This window comes from Struthio camelus, chromosome 10 (genome assembly GCF_040807025.1).
Source record: "Struthio camelus isolate bStrCam1 chromosome 10, bStrCam1.hap1, whole genome shotgun sequence".
NCBI classification, from domain to species: domain Eukaryota; kingdom Metazoa; phylum Chordata; class Aves; order Struthioniformes; family Struthionidae; genus Struthio; species Struthio camelus.
In genome coordinates, this window is record NC_090951.1 from 20,485,886 (window position 1) to 20,503,413 (window position 17,528).

A 17,528-nucleotide genomic window follows, 5' to 3' on the forward strand; every position below is an offset into this window, starting at 1 on the left:
GACTTACTACTTTTTTATATACATTGCACAGAATAAGCTCTGAAAACTCAGCCTAATGTATCTGTAAGGACATTCACTATTGCTAATGTTAAAAACATAACAGAGCCCTCAACAGGTTACTGGGTCAGGCACTAGTTGACACTGGAAATCCTTCTATGAGGTGAAGTTGTGCCCTGCAAACGTATGTCATGTCATAAGGAATTTTACATTTGGTAAAGGAAATAATTTCTTATAGTTGGACCTCCAGAAGACTGAGAAATAAAAAGATTTCATAAACAATACTATTCCTATAAAAGAATGCTTGCGAGTAAGCATTAACTATCATGATTGCTGTACACTTACACACTACTACTCAGTCCTCTGAAGATGTTTTAAGAAGAAAAAAAAAAAACTCTTTGCAAATAGTGTACTATTTACAAATAAGAAAGTTTTATTATTTCCCTTTGTTTTAAAACGTAAGTGAAACAAAGTCTGGTTTTCAAAGCTTGGTCTAAGGAAAGACTGTCCTTAAGAAAAACATTTATCCAATAAAGACGATTTGTTTCCTGACTGTTTTCTTGCAGGTATCTTAAATGTACTAATGCCATCCTACTCCCAAGTATGTCCTATTTCACAGAGAAGACAAACTCCTGCTTTAACTATAAAATTCTAAACCTGAAGAAAAATGCCTTTCAGCATGGTCTTTTGCAGGTGAGATGAGGAAGGGGGGAAAAAAGGTGGCGTTATAAAAAGCTTTTTTTTTTCCACTAATTACATTGTTCTTACTCAAGGTAAAGGATCTGGATAGTTCTTCAGATTCCTGCCTTACAGCCAGCTGATCATGCTGTTATCATTGAAATAAGAAGGAACATTATCACAACAGGGGAGACAGAATATTTGAAGCCAGGTGCAGTAACCGTGAAGCCCAACTGCTTGATATCAAGTTTTGTGTTAGGTTACCTCATGAACAAAAACCTGCAGTGTCAGCCTCCGCGTTTCACATATACCAACTAGTAAGAACATGCGGGCCAAAGAATGTGTGTCACTCTCCACCCTTCTTCCCATACTTCTGACCCTTCCCATAATGGGTATTTCTGAGCTAACCTCTATGGGGGACTACTGCTTTCCCAGACAGAGCCCGAAATCTGGAGGGCATTTCAGTTTGTTCAGTATCATAGTCTACAGGTATGCGCAGATGGAGCAACGGTAGTAGCTCCAGACCCAGGAACTTCTGCTCGCTTAGGCACGACACCGGGCTGCCTTCAGGCATGAGCTGGCTCCTCCACAGTGCAGCACTTCTGCCACCTGGGCAAGCGCTGACACCCCTAGAGCACGCTCCCCTGCACAGGGTGGATCTGCCCACGCCACCACACTGCAGTCAGATCACAATAATTCTGCACAGCAATGGGCAGATACTGTATTCCTGGGTAATTCACTATAGCACACAGAGCAGAGAATAGGTTCCAAATGTATGCAACATTTTATTGAAAAAATACGAATGTTCTGTACATAAAGTACAACTCAATGGGCTTGATAAAATCTCCAGAGACGTATTGGTTAAGAAAAGGTCTTCTTTTCTTCTTTTTCCTCTACGGACATAACACATACAATGAAGCAGCAGGTCCCCTGTACTTGTGCAAGTGCAATCCCATCGCTGTGCGCGCAGCATAGTGCCTGGCTCTACACACTTGGACTCCAACATGCTCAATGTACTTTGATAGATGGTCTGCAAGAAATTTAAAGCATGGAAGAACTGCACAGGACTGGTCCTTCAATCCGCTGATGATTCAAAAATTATTACGAAATCTCTGTACTCCTGCATCTGCGTATCCAATATTTCTGACAAATAAATACAAAAATAAATAGGGATCTGGCCTCACAGAACCTCAAGTCTCAGAAGCAACAGTCTGTAGCAAGCTACATACGTAATTTCAACTCTATCAACATAATTTATTTAAAACTCTATCAATAAATGTATTAAAAGTATAAATTCTTAATCCAATACTGAGAGTTTAGTTCTGGAAATAAACCCAGAAAAAACAAAGCTTTTTTCAGTCCTCTCTCACAATTTAGTGTGCTTTTTTAGAAAATGCTTTATAGCTGAAGTTCAGCAGAAACTAGCTGCTATATAATGTAATTCTATCCCCCAAACCTAATATAAAAAGCTTTTAAAATCTTTTTACAGTAACTGACTTTCATGTCCTAACTTTACATACAGTTACTAGAAATACTGCACATCGCAGTGTTGTCTAAAAATAGGTTTAGTGTTAAAACTACATGCACGAATGCCAGCGTACCAAAGCAGAAACTGAATAACGTGGCAGATTCACAATTAACTTGTGTTGCTAATTGGATGGTCTAACAATACTGCAGTCCCAAAGATATGTATGTTGCAGATGGAAACACAATGAGTAGGACTGGATGAGGAGAAAGTTAGGCAAAAAACCTTTTTTTCTTCTCCATTTAAAACTGGAATGTTCTTTATCACCAAGAAGAAGTGTTAGAAGCTCGTACTAAATCAGGAGTAAATGGTGATGACTTCTCGGCCACCTCCTCTAACAAGTAATACTCTCTCCAAACCCTCAGTCAAGACTTCAAGAAACTCCATGTCTGTTTCAGTAAAGTCAAGGACAAGAGATGTTAAAACCAAAATACACACCGATTAGCCTGCCTTACAGAACCATAATGAAACAGTACATTCAGAATGCTGTAGGCAACTAACCCGCCCCTGCCAAAAACCTCAGAACGTTTCCCAGAGTTTGTACTTACTGCAACTCAGGAGAAGAGCAATTTTTCTATAGGCAAATTTTGAAAAACCTAGTTAAATGGATTTTTTCCAGCTGCTAAGAAACACTATTTGTGGTTGAGCACATTTTTAAATGTTTTATGTCGTGAAATATCTCACTGGAAGAGGCTGAATGGGAGATGAGTTTAAAATGTACTGCCTGCCTAAGTGTGAAACATCTATATTCATCTTCGTAAATAGATATAAATACAAATCTGATAGATAGCAGTGGTACAGGACTAATGAGAGTTGCCTGTAGGTACATCAAACTTCTCATTTTATTTACAAAAGGTAATATTACTAAATTCATTTCAATACACTTAAGAAAATCCCTATGTGACTCAAACTGTTTCCCATTTTATATGAAATAGTACGCCTCTGATTGACTATTTAAAAGAGGAATTAGTGCTTGTATGTAGGCTCAGATGCAGTTACAAAAGCTACTTGCCAGCAGCTTAACAAAATGCATTGGTACATGATTCAGTCTTCGCCATATATGAGCACCAGCCTAACTTACTTTCACTTGTTGCTCCTATTCAATATGAGCTAGCTTCACCACAAAGGCATGAGCAAGAGAGAAGAATAGGAACATATCACCCCAAATGCGCCCGACACCTCTGAACAAATTCTCAGGTTTTGGGAGGGAGAGGCAGGGAAGAAATCTAATGGCTAAAAGTAAACCGTGCAAGTGCTCTTTCACTCTTCCAAAGGAGCGATCTGAACACCAGGTTACACAGTAAACTCCATCCCAGGTGCTCTTCATGAATTTTGCGTGCTTTTCAGTCACAGCGGCCCACCCTCTTCAGGGAGGGCGAGAAGCAAGTATCCCCCTCCAAAGTCACCCCAGCCTGTAGCATGAAAAGCTCCCTTGGGCTATAGTAGCTGTGGCTGAAACCCCGCTGTGCTGAAGAGGAGCGTTCTAGTCCCTTCTTTGGCCAGTCAGCTGTTGTCTAACAGCTGTTACCACTACCACCTCCTCCCAGATTTAGGGGGAAACAGCAATCGTTTGGTCTGTGATTTAAGGCCTAGGAGTTGCATAATGTTTTTTGGCACAGGTTAATGCAAGGCTTCCTAGTTTAACAGTACAAACTGAGGCTGAAAAGCAGCTGTGGACAGAGAACTGCCATGCCAGCCAGCTCACCAGATCACAACCCTCAGCTCTAGCCTTACTTAGACACATGGTGCAAGTATACCTCTAAGTGCCTAAATACTGTAGGTTGGACTTTTAGTCTTACTGGAGCATCACAGTTGGAGCAAAGCTCTAAAATTCTGATGTGTGAGCACGTGTATGAGAAATGCTTTCTCCTTCAGGGACTCCCTGCTCGCTCGAGTTCAGACATTGCCCTGCCCAGCTTGCTGGCTGCTGTGAATGCTTTCTTACTTGTCTCCTACATCCATTGTTGAGAATTAGTTACCAACATCAGCATTGTGAACTTCATTCCCGGAAGCAGGTGCCCAACCTTTAAATGATTCTGTATTTAGTATGGCAAGGTCTATATTCCTTTCAGAACCAGCCTTCACTCCTGCCCTGGAAGATATTAAAGGTTGTCAAATTGTTTAGCCTTTTCTGTAATAGCAACATACTCACAAATGAATTGTGACGTTGTTGCCAAAGCCTGAGACTTACCAAGGTCATGGATAAATCAAACCGAATTCAATAAGAATTCAGGCAAGACTGATTTCATACCTCCATGGCTTCCAGAGCAACCAGTACATGAGCCACAAGCCAGTACCACAGTTTGTCACATATTACAGCTTGACAGCATATCTAGTAAAATAAATTCAAGTGCATAAGTTAAAGAAAGATTCTGTATATGGACCAGGCCTTCCCTGAAAGGATACAGTTTTCATCACCATCAGTATTCTTTGGAGGACCAGGCATGTTGAGGAGAACAAGTCTGGCATCATGGGACTTATTTACAATAACTTCATTTAGCTTTACTGCTGTGTGCATCCTTCGGACGTTAGATTGGTTCCTGTTGAAGAATCACATTCAGATTTACTGTTCAGAAAAAATAAGCCTCCGGCCTCTGAAAACTGAATGATTAAAAAGTCCTTAAAAGCAAACCTTAAATCTGCTAAATACTCTATTAAATGTCAACTCTATTTAACATACTGGGTTTTTTGTTTTTTTTTTTTTTTGGGGGGGGGGGGCGGGGGGGTTCCAAACTTTATAATGAAGACACGAAAGAGTTTTCTGAGTCAGGTCTTCCGATTTTGAAGTTATAATACCCTTCAAGAAGGGCATTTTATAAAGATCATATATTCTTGCACAAGAAGTAAAAAACCCATTTGCACAAGAGTGCATGCCCTCTGACCAGTGACTCGGTGGTTGCAGCAGGCTCCCAGCAGGCTTCTCTCGATCCCCTCACTCTCATGGCAGCACAGACCATGCATCTCTCAGGACTCTGTACCAAAAAACTCTCTCAGAGACCCACCAGAACAGAGCAGCAAACTGGTAGCATTGCGCTCAGCCCAGACTTTTCATGAGTGCACTTGTCTTTTTGTGTTGAACAGCAGCTGACATCTCCAGAGAAAGCTTGATTTTCTGCGGATGGGTAGGCTGGAACGCAGCCTACAAACAGTGGGATGCATGTCTGCTTATGGGTCTTCTCTGGTCTTTAGTAAGGATTTTAACCTTTCTTTCAGTGAGGCATTAATCAGCCCCTCTCTCTGGCTGACTGTTTGCAAGAGAAAACATGTATGATCTGAATATCTTTGAAATCTCAATCATGCTTTCAAATTTGAGTAGCCACTTGGTTCAAAAGTTATGGGAGAGAAGGGAATAGATGTAGCATGATCTCAGAAGCCTCTGTTCCTTAGGAAACCAGGCTAAAAGAGGTACCGGATTAATTTTTCAGAAGCTACCACCACAAAATAACATAAATTCATGCAGGAACACAACTGGAAAGTATCCTAGGGGGATTTTGAGCCAGAGGATGTTTCCTTGCTAAAGGAAATCAATCATTATTTTGGTAGCTTAAAAGGAAAAGCAAAACAGAAATAGATCCAAAGGGAGAATATATTCTCCCTTTGCAGCTTTGAGGTTTTTTCCATTTCTTTAATATACTAAAAATAGGTATTAGGAGAACTCAGCTGAATATGAATCTGTAGTTTTGTTGATTTAGCTTTACATGTTATGAGTTAGAGTCTTTAATAACTTTGCTTCTTTTCTGAACTTCGGTTTCTGATTTTAGGTTTGCCAATAAATAGTCTATATATACAGAAGACAGAAGATGCAATAGTAAGATTAATATTTGTTATACTAACAACACAGTTTATCCACTTCTAAATTACCTGTTATTTTATATTATTTTATTTAGAGCAAGGACACCTCCTGTCTTTACCACGCCAGCATCAGAAAGCCAGGGACAAGTTAGAGGCCAGATGATGTTTACAGAAGTAAGGAAGAAAACAGCACCAGAAACAATATACTGTTATAAACTATGTATGGTCTTGGAAAAGTAATTGAAAACTAAAGCTTTGGCATTCTCCAAAGTGACCTTTAAAATTGGCATCTCCCTAGTGATCTGAAGATGTAGGCTATAAGAAAGAGTTTGCTTGGTGTCCAGAAACAACATCATAGCAGTGTTGTAGAATCAGAGCTTCTCTAAACGAGTAAGGTTTCCAAATCTTGGCCATATTCTGCTTGAGAAAATAGGCGCAAACCTGTAATTTTTCTTCCTGATTTAGTTCTTGTCAGGACAACTCCTGGGTTTTTTTTGCATGTTATTTAAAATGATACTTAGCTTAAGTGGCTAATCCTGCTCCCTTCAAAAACATTGCTAAGATTCTGTTCAACTCTGACTCCTTTTCTTTTCTTCCATAGTTACATACAGTTTTCCAGCTTTTAGTTGAGGAAATGAAATCTTCCCTCTCAACCATCTTAATGTATTTCTAAGTTAAATAACAAACTTACAAGTTTTCCCACTCTCTGAAAGCATGGAAGAGGAAAAAGTACAGGTAGTTAACACCAAATTCAGCAGAATTTCTACAGTATATAAACTATGCATGATTCATCCAAAAAGAGCCTGGAATTCTCACCGATTTATTAGTAATAAGCAATTTGGAACTTTGCCAAGTACGCAAAGCTGACTGAGTGGGCTCTCGATACAAGATGTAACACATCAAAAGAGGTTACAGGAAATTTGTACCTTTTAATGCAAAGCCACATATAGAGCTTCACTTCCGGCTATCTGAGGGGCACACACGTGGTAATACTAAGGCTGCTGTTACATATCAGTGCTCCTACAACAGTCAATCTGTCTTAGATGATTTTCTCACACACATATTCCATTCCCAGTCATTCACCACCATCTCCACTTCTAACAGATGTCACCAGTTCTTCCTTCCTGCGTTAGACATCCGCACTCCACATTAGATAGTGAAATTTTATTTTTGTTGAGCTTTTGGGGAGTCAGGAGGAGGGTTATAGTATGGTTTAACAGCTCCAGTTTAGAATTTGACTATACTGGGTATAAATACTGAGACATGTGTGCTACATTTAATTGGTTAGCAGTTTCTCAGGAGGCTAACTGCTGTCCTTTTAGTAGTCAGGTCTCAGGCATGCTATGCAATCCTAGACCAAGGACTGGGGGTGGAAAAAAGATAATAAAAGCACAACGCAACCAGACTTTTAGGAGGCGCAAGCTGTTGACTCTGACAAGACTCACGGCTTAATGCTGATCAGATCTCTAAAGCTTCCCACAGCACTGCTTCGGTTCCGCTTCTCAGAGTCACATTTTTCCTTTGTCCAGGTCATCTGAATGTTCTCAGGAACTGGGTCCGCCTCATCTTCTTCATCCGAGTACAAGCTCTCTAAACGTGCTATTGAGTGTCTGTCCTTCACCAGCTGAGCCTGAAGAGCACATGAATGACAAGGCGAACTCAGAGACTTTATTTGACCTTCTCTGATTCCTTTTAAGCAATGGAAGGCTTTTTGTTCTATTGTACCCCCCCTTTTTTTTTTTTAAAAAAAAAAAAAAAACAGTCAACATAGCATCTAGGGCAGCCCAGATACCAAACATCTGGCCTAGACAACAGTCTTACATACCAAACTGAGTTCAGATGGGTGTGAGCCATGCAGCATTTGGACTAACAGAGGCCGTATCTATACTAGGAGAAAGAGACAGTCCATCTCTCATCGGGAGATAGTCTGAAACAAGAGGCAAGTCTAACCCAAAATCAACAAGAAAAAAAATCTGATAGACCTATGCACAAAAATAAGATATAGCCTGCACCTTTCATAGCTAAGTGTCCTAACACTGTCCTAAACTGGAATGAAATTTGCAGTAGGAAAACAGGATATACTATAATTGAGACAAACACCGGATATGCCCTATAAACCAAAAACAAGGTCAAAAAAAGGTTGATACTTTCATCCTCAGGTCCCCGAGTATCGTTTACACTGCAAAGGGGAACACAAAGATCATTTCTGCAGCTTACATACATTTTCTCCAAAACATTTCTAGTATGGCTTTGCAAGTACAGCCAGGCTTTTCAGTGACTACATGCAATTTTTGGACACATGTAAAAGTTATTTCCTTACTGTTTTAGAACACAGGAGTTGAATTCAAGGAGCAGCTATATAAAACACTACCAGGAAGGCATTTTGATTCATCCACCTCAGCAGTCCACAGTAATCAACCACAAATGACATACCTCCCTTTCCCTCTCTGTTTTTGTCAGCCTCATTTGCCTCAGCATCTGAGATCTCTGCTCCATCATAAGAGTTCGCTCATAAGTATATGCTGAGATATCACTATTATGCTGCAGAAATAAGAAAAATATTGCTCTCATAATCAAGTCATAAGCCAACACCACCATTTGCATCATACAGTGAAAAACTGAATCAATGCCTTACCATTTCTACCACTTCTACCTCTGCCTCTATTCGGAGTTGATAGAGGAAAGTAGCCAAGTCCTTTTTCATCTGTATGCTGTTGTCATCCATCTGGGCTACAGTAAAAATTCTCATTTTGCATTTTCTCCAAACCTGGTGCGGAAACATAAGCTCTTTGTACCCTTGAGCCAATAACGTTTTGCTCTATAAAACAAAATCTTACCACTGCAATGACTCTTGTTTATCAACATAGGCTCTGCTTCCACGCCACGTTCCTTCACACTGATGCACACAGAAGTAGGTTTAAAAAAAAAAAAAATTCTTTTTCTAGCTCCTTACTTTGTGCTGTTTGAGTAGAAAAGGAAGCAACATCAACATGCCTCCATCATGCACAATCCACCACACATCAATGTTGCCCTCGTTGTAACGCTCATGGTTGCTAGGGTAGAAAGATACGTTTTTTGGAACCAGTAGGGCCAAATGAGCTGCCGTTGTGCAACGAACAGTACCTGCCAAAAAGAAGAACAAATAGTTACCTCCAATACTGCAATGGTGATCTACGGTAGAAAAGTTACTCACTGACCAAATGCCAACAAACCATAAAAATCATTACTTACATAAACAAAAGTGAGTATAGCAAGGCTTGTACAGACAGGTCAGACCAAATGACATAGGATAAAAGAGACTTTCAGAAATACAAGCCCTACTTCAAGTCTGAAATAAAAGCAGTGATCTTCAAAACCATGTACAAGGAGAAAGCATCTGTGCAGTTCTAATCTGACTGCATTACATAGTTGGACCATCTGAGACCTCAGAAGAAGGAGGGAAATGCAAGCAGAGCATTAGGTCCAACAGGAAAGAGAGGTGGATAATTTAGCACCTGTGAAAAGACAGAGGTTACCTTCAAAAGAAATTAGTGCTTGCCATAAAAACAGTATGTCTCAAGTCCATCATTTTTAAGTATTCATTACAGAGAGGTGAGCTTTAGCTGCTAGATTAATCTTTGAAAATCTTTCATAGGTCTCTATCTAGGAGAAGTGGTATTTCAAACAGAAAAGTTGTGTGAGAAATCATCTACTGGTAATAGGATTTGCTGGCTGCTTTGCCTGAAAGCAGAGCTGTATTTCTCCCCTCTGTCCTCAACCACATCAGCTGGTATAATAAGAGAGATTTTCTTTCCCCCATGAAACTTGCCTCAACTGCTGTATTTCCTGCTTTTGTAACACAAGTGTAAGGGCTCTAGATTACTACGTTTATTTAAAAACGCTAGCAATGGCATGCAAGTTTATCAGATTGCATTTATCTTCTAAGGCTTAGCTTTGTTAACTAGCAAATAAGTTCACGATCAACAGAAGAAACCACAAAGAGTAGAAAACAAAACTGATTTCACAAAGATTCTGTTAAAAACCCACAGTAGGTACTGCGTAGGTAATAAACACCTTGGTGCAGAACGTCTGATCACACAGAACCTTCAAAACTAACCTATAAATGTTTTCCATGACCTTGGATCTTCACTTTGCCTCCAGCCATACGGCCATCCCAAAACCACGGTATTGTGTTTCATGCCACCTAGTCCACAGGACTGAATCAAGTGGGCAATTCCTTCTCGAACTTTATTGGCTACAACTACTTGACAAAATCCTTTCACCTTTTCAATGTCCATCATATTCTTAATAGTCTGGAAGACAGAAAAGGAAAAACCTCACAACCAAGAGGAATGTTAAGTTTTTCTGCATCATTTGATTACAGGGTAAATTCCTGCTTCAGGTTAAAAGCATTTAAAGGCAAAATTCTGCTTCCCTACTTTCCTTATAAAACAAGAGAAAACATCCACTAATTGTGTATAATACTTGTTTAAAACATATATAGTTCCCTTCTGAGTATGATTATTTCTAACAAATTTTTTTTTTCTGGTTTGTGCTATAGTCCCTTATTTGTAAGGGCAGTAATTCTTAGGAAGATGATCTGTGTTACTATTTCACCTTCTAATCCTAGAACAACCTTTTTTTTTTTTTATTAACCTAATTAGTTTCATTTGGATTTCCTGTTTCAGATTCCCATATATAACATGCTATGTTATTGTATTTATTTACATATATAAGCACCAAAGCTTATTTATTTACATATATAAGCACTATCAAGAATACCATACTCTGTGTTTGTTTAAAAACAAACTCACTCAACCCATAGGCCTATGAAGTAGTTTTCCATTTGTAATGATGTTCCTCTACAAAAAGCTTCGGGGGGGGGGGGGGGAGGGGGGGTTGAAGGGGGAAGACATGGTGTAACAAAACAGATATAAGCAAGGCTATGATGTCATGTTTACGCAGTGCGGAAGATGAAGTGATACATTAAAAAAATTTTCCAAGACTGTCCCTTCATGCTTTTTGTGATAAATTTACCACAACACTGAAAGAAACAAACATAGCAAATTTGCTAAGTTCATAACAATTGACAGTTACTGAAATGTTTCTTAACAGGTTCAGAAAACTACTTAGTCCTCTTTCCTGTATTAATCAGCGTACATAAACTCAGAGAGTAACTATTCCTTATGCAGTTTTATGCAGTAAGGCTTTTTATACAAGCTGCACGCACTGGTCTTACATTCCCGAAGCCACAAATGGACAACTGAAACACGTTTGCAAACTCTTTACTGAACAGGTGTAGGACCACTCAAGTAACGGAAGTCTTACTAAAGTATCTTTTCCCACGTATGATTATGAGACTTAAGTTATCTCTGCACTCACCCCTCCTTTTCCTTCAGGAATTTCTGTTTAAAACACTGACCTGCTCAGCAGCCTGGGCTTCTCCATAAGTCTCCAAGAAATTCCCCTGGATCACTGATCCTATGATAGTCAAACCTTTGCCAGCTTTCAGCTGGGATGCAAATGTTAACAGTCTAGGGTATTTTACATGTAAATCTTCATCAAGTTTCAGAAGCACCAGCAACTGAGGCCTAGAGAAAGTAAAAATGGGAATTTAATCTTTACTGATGTTTTACGGAAACACTTAAATTGCCTCTCTGGGCGCGTTAATAGCACTTGAATACTGACTCTGACACCAGCAACAATGCAGTATGGTCTTTCTATAACTCACACATTAGAAAGATTTCAATACTACATTTATTCCTCTTGACCCAAGGCAGATTTGAAGAAGTGAGGAAACTCTTCTGCTGTACCATTTTGACGGTACTAAAACCCTTTCATGTACTCAGCTTAAGAGGCCTGCATGAGTATCTTATTTACGTGTTTCATTTTCAAGGCTGTTAAGTACAACTGGAGCACACACTGTATTCATGCAGTAAGCCTGTCCCTCCAGATCTATCTGGATATTTGTGCCAAACATTAGATAAAATATTCGCATTTCTCTAAACATACAGATCCCACCTGCCGTTATGTCCCTTAAAGTATCACTACACATCAGTATTTTCTCTCCTAAGCTATGTTTAGGCAAGCATAAGAATATATTAAATTCTTATTTAAGGCAAATTTCTACTCCTCTTGTTCAGAGCTTAAGAGGAGAGCGCTGTGCAACCCATAACAGAGACGAAGGTTCTTGCCCACAGAATCTGGTTTCAACACACAAGGTGAGAGGGAAAGATGTTCGCTGCTCTTTCAGTTTTTAAGCCTAGAATGAGAGCAGGGACTTCTTTGTGCACCCCAGACAAGTTACATGGGTCTCTGTACTCACAGGTCTTTATGGTTTCCCCAAGTTTCACTTCTGAACTCAGAGTCTGATTAAAGGTCCAAAGCGTAAGAAAGGGCTACTTACACAGGTCCTACCCAGGAGGGCTAGGGTAGCGTCAGGACAGTTTACACAGGCTCATTGTGTTTTATATTCTGCACATTTCAATTCATTCACACAGACCAAAAAAAAAGAAAAATCCCATTTGCAGTCCAGTGTAATTCCTTACATGTAAGAAGATAATCATGGTTGACTGTGTTTTACTAGACTAAAATGAGTACCTCCAGTTCTTTGTGTGTGGAGGGCCCTCCTCCAGTCTGAGTAAGGCGTATCTTGCTGCACTGAGCGAAAGACCTCGGATGCCATCACCCCACTCCTTCTCCGCACTGTGAAGGACACACAATTTAGCCAACATATAGTTGCATTTAATTGCACGCTTACAGCTATGTTTATTAAACTCATTATAAGGCAATGATTTCATTATGTGAAAAATACCACGTATCAGATGTGATGCATACTTACACATACATGTGATACACACATGCATTTACATGATATGCATCACATGAGCAAAACGCAAATATCTGATGTAGGACACCACCATCTTTCTGGGTATTATTTGTAACCAATACTCCACTACAGATGAGGTTTCCCAAGCCTAAACAAACACGAGGCATTTCAATACATTATTTGATAAAATTAAGTTATACAGCCACACTCCCAGCCTGACCCCGTAAGAGATTAACTATCTGAGCCAGCCTAACCACGGATTCTGCTTTTCAAGGACTATTCAAGACAAACTTTTGCACCAGATAAACTGGATTAAAAGATGGCTGCCTTCAGGTGTTCTGGGCCTGAAGTAATGGCGTGTGACAGACAGCAGAAGCATAGTCCCCAGGCGCTGTTTGTTTCTTGCAATGCACAAATTTCACAGCACACACTTAGAGGCCTAACAAAGCCCTAAGATTCAACACGTCCCTAAGATTTCAGAGGCTTTTGTTCTGCACTGACACAACAAAACAATGAAAAATACTAACAAGAGGAAGTCTCCAACTCATGTCTGTAGACAGTACCCATTCCTTTTGCAAACGTGAAGGCTAGAGATAAGTTATAAAAAATAGATTCAAACTCCTTCCCGTCTTACTTACTTACTACTTACCCTTGATATTCAATGTACTTGTATATCATGCCCGCAATGAGCATAGCTACCAGAGCGTAATACCAAGACGAAATGAACATCAATGCCAAGCAAATGCTCATACCTAAAAATGACAGGGCCCTAAAACAAAAGAAGAACAAGGATATTAGCAAGCAGTGGGGGAGAAAAAGCTAAGAACAAGTCACTCTCTTTTTGCTTCTTTTTTTCTTTAAAGTCTCTGTTCTGAACTGGCAATGAAAGTCAAGCTTCCAGTACGTCCCCTCTCTGCGAAGTTCTAATCTCCTGTTGGGGGAATGAAACTCCCATTCCATTAAGCATCTTTGTTCTGGTTGATGATGAACATTACGTTGCTGTCCCCTTGCCTACGACAAAGATCTGGAAAAATAAAACATGCCCAGAGCCCTCTCGGAGAGGGTTCTTCCAAAACCCCCCTCACAGATTACAGACTAGGCGTCGAGTGCACCAGCCATTGGCTTACCAGTGATAGTATTTAAATCGGGGCCGCCAGTTTGGAGTCCTAAGAAGTGTTTGCACTGCACATGCTAGATTAACGAAAAGGTAACACATCAAGAAAAACCTAGAGATGAGGGAGAAGAGAGAAAAAAACCACACCTTTAGCCCACCTACTTGTACACTTTCGGCATATATTATAATCACATGCATGACCTACAGCTAAAATTCATCTGCCTTGTCATGTGTGCCTACCCCTAATTTTTATTAGCCTGAACTATCAGTGCAAAGTAGTTAGAAAAGTATTTTAATTGGATCTAGCTAGATCTCTCTGCAGCGCTACCCTTATCTTTCACAATGTTCTATGTTAAAAATAACATTTTTTCCAAGGAAAATAATAATCCAGCAATAGGAAAAATATATTTATTCACAGTACACCCTAGAGCAGAAACAAACTGATTTATGTGTGAAGCCAGATGTTGGAAAATTCATAGAAATAAAAGTGGAACTCAGGTTCCAGCAATATGCTTTATTGGTTTAAGATACGGTTCTGAAAAGCAATCAAATTAGCAAAACTCAAAAGCATATCATGTTTATTTTAGAGCAACTGCCCCTCTTACATTGAGAGAATTGGAGCCACCATGTCAAGTGAGGCAATAAGGATTCCCAGCTCAGCAATTAATGCTGTTAACAGAAGAGCCCACGTTGGTTCACCGTTTGCTTTGCCATGGCCAAAAATCTGAACAAACAGAAACATTTTCAACTTTAGTCACTAAAAACAAAGCATGCTTGCCAAGTATTTCATGAGGTTATAATAATAACTACAAAAATTATATTCAAAAAACAGCAGCAATGTGCCTATATACTTTTTCTCTAGAGCAAGGAGCCAAACAACTCTAATGGCTTTCTCTGCTTCACCAAATTAGATGTTAGTTCTTCACAAAATTACCATATAAGTCTATTCAAGCTCCTTTAGAAGTATTCCTAGTTTTTAACAAAAGAAAACAAAGCATTAAAATAAAAGATATTCATCTTAACTTAAACATTGGGCAAACTGGGAAAAACAAATCTGATTTCTAAGAATATAAAGTCAAACGGTTGGATAGTTATTATGTACAGAATGCCCTTCTTTAACATGTACAGACCCAGAGGAAAGGGATAATGTTGTCCTTTGCTATAGCTTGCAGCAGCCGGGGGGCCCCGGTAAGGCTCTGCAAGCCGGCCCCACAAGTGGAGAAGAAGGACCCTATCACGATGACCCACGGCGAGGGCCAGGAGAGGGTGCCCACCACTAAGTTCTTGTTCACCGCATCGCCGTACCTGCGGGAAGAACAGCGACACATTTGTGCTTAGAGGAGCGTTTCGATTATCACGTTTGGCTTTCTGGGCTGGTTTGGAGATGTTACTTTCTTGAGCGGGACATACAGGAATTTGCAAACAGTTACATGAGTTACTCCCAACACACAGATGAGAAATGTCTGCGGCCTCAGTTCAGCAATTTGAAGCCTTTCTTTTGACTATTCTAAAACTCTTGCTTTATTAACAGAGTATCATCTCCTACTTTCAGCTGGTAAGATGCAGTTCTTAAAGTTCACTGTTTAAAATACCCAACCAGTAACATTCTGCGGACTTTTTGCTTTAAGCCTTTTCAGCATGTGGTAAAGGGACACAGTCCAGGATCACTCACTCCTACAGAAGGGTGCGGGCTTTTTTCCTTCTTTCCTCCCCCCCCGCCTCCAAACAGAATTTCCTTCACAAGCACTTCCCTGCTTGTCCCCTGGAAAAAGACTAGCAACGTGAGAGGAGTTTTCAGAAAATGCACTTGTAAAATCTAGCACCAGGAACACTGTTATTGGATTTATAGGCTAAAGGGTTTGAGAATTAATAATCTGAGGGCAGAGATAACCAAATACCACAGTTATCCTGTTACGGTTCTCTGGCTCGGTTTCTTGGTTTGATTTGCATGCAACAAAACGATTACAAATGCTATGAGGAAACAGTTCCTCCTAACAGGTACAGATGTAAGGGTGGACTAGCCACCTACCCTTTAGCATTGTTCTTTGGCGTAGGTCAGGGAATATACATTATACTGGCCCTTGACTAAGTTGGCTATCTGCTAACATACAATAGGGTGACACTATTTAAGCTATTCAGCAAATATCATTGATATCATCAACACCTTACAAAAATCTGGTAATAGTTTCTCAGCAGACGATGAATCCAGAAAAGTTTGTAAACCCAATTTGTTTAAAAAAAAAAAAAAAGGGTCAAATCTGTAAGAGTAACTTTGCTAAAACCCAAGATCTAAAAAGGAAGACGCAGTTTAAAGAAAAAAAAAAGCAGGAAAAATAAAGTGGATTTGTGCTGTATTATCTGTTTTCTCTACAAAAACTAAAACCTATAGTTTGTTTTTGGGAATCCTGTTTTGGGGATCTGATCTTTGAGCAAAGTATCCCTGGCAAAATAGGCAACAAAAAGAAATAGGTCAGAAAAACTAAGACATGATATTTAAAATCTGACGGAGCCAGGCTACAAAACATTAAATCAAATACAAGGAGATACCCAAAACATCCTTTCGCAAAAGACACCCAGAAGTAAGAGCCAAATAAATAAATTATTTAAAGCGCAAAAGAACATACCCTCCCTGCAAAAAGAAAGGAAAATGTTAAAGCAGTAAAACTTATTGGTTACTTACTTATCTCGCAGGACTACACCTTCTATGCAGGCTCCAAATAATAACACGCAACTGAAGTCTTGAGTACAGAGCGTGCTAAGGAAGCAGGTTTTATTTAAACATGGCAGATGTAAATAATCACAGCAAGTACTGTGAAAAGTTCAATGCATGCTTCTGCCCTACGGCATTTGCACAGTGGCATCTCCTATAAATGCGTGATAAAGCTGATGAGTAAATTAATGTCTCAGTGCTCATGCATACCTTTTAATATTGAAGGTGATACACAGTTATTGTTCTAAGACGCTTTTTTTTTTTTTTAAAAAAAGCTAATTTTAAAAAGTAGGATAAAGGAGATTATTTCAAAAGAAATAGTCTTACATGTAAATGCCAATTTAATCTGCTATTAAGCTAGAGCAGAAACTGATATTAAAATAGCTATCTCTCCTTCTCCTTCATCTGAAGATGTTTTGAATGGATAGCAAACCATTAGCTTGCACCTTCTCATTTCATGGTCTCTGAGGTCATCCAGGTCATCACTAGGTCTTTGAATAGTGGTTTTGTTATTAAGCTGTACTACTTCTGCACTGGGCAATACAAAATATTTCAGGTCTTTTGGTCTGTCTTTCCAGTAAGTTTTTGACCTTGTGATTTACGTTTACATCAATGGTAAAATTCTAAACTCTTCCCTTCTAGCTCTAAAACGTAGCCGTAAAATACAAAGAGTAATAAAAGGAGACATACTGATTGCTTCTAAAAATTATGGTGCGAGCTTTCCACTGGGTGGCGTGTTAATATCTAGGTATGAAGTTATCCAGCACAAAATGAATTTTGAGCTGGAAAAATCGTTTGCAACAGCAGAGCTACGGGTGATTTCTGTAAACCGTTTTAATATCTATTATGTTCATGGGAAACAGAATATTTGGTACAGGGCCAGTTGCAGAAGTAGCACCTGGAA

General features: G+C 39.5%; 1 protein-coding gene across 19 annotated transcripts in view; it reads right to left on the minus strand.

Annotated features, from left to right (window-relative positions):
* Positions 1-1,436: 1,436 nt before the first annotated feature.
* Positions 1,437-17,528, minus strand: part of SLC12A4 (solute carrier family 12 member 4) — a 49,117-nt gene continuing 33,025 nt past the window's right edge. For 3 of the 19 annotated variants that reach the window (XM_068955398.1, XM_068955406.1, XM_068955404.1), the window contains exons 11-25: positions 16,595-16,652; positions 15,045-15,219; positions 14,520-14,638; positions 13,928-14,026; positions 13,450-13,569; positions 12,572-12,676; positions 11,394-11,562; positions 10,089-10,284; positions 8,946-9,115; positions 8,628-8,759; positions 8,426-8,533; positions 7,818-7,874; positions 7,438-7,622; positions 4,607-4,740; positions 1,437-2,589 (exon numbers count right to left, since the gene is read on the minus strand). In XM_068955398.1, the coding sequence (XP_068811499.1) occupies positions 2,498-2,589; positions 4,607-4,740; positions 7,438-7,622; positions 7,818-7,874; positions 8,426-8,533; positions 8,628-8,759; positions 8,946-9,115; positions 10,089-10,284; positions 11,394-11,562; positions 12,572-12,676; positions 13,450-13,569; positions 13,928-14,026; positions 14,520-14,638; positions 15,045-15,219; positions 16,595-16,652 (1,919 nt within the window). In that variant the 3' untranslated portion in view covers positions 1,437-2,497. The other 16 variants (XM_068955402.1, XM_068955405.1, XM_068955401.1 and 13 more) reach the window with 14 other exon arrangements.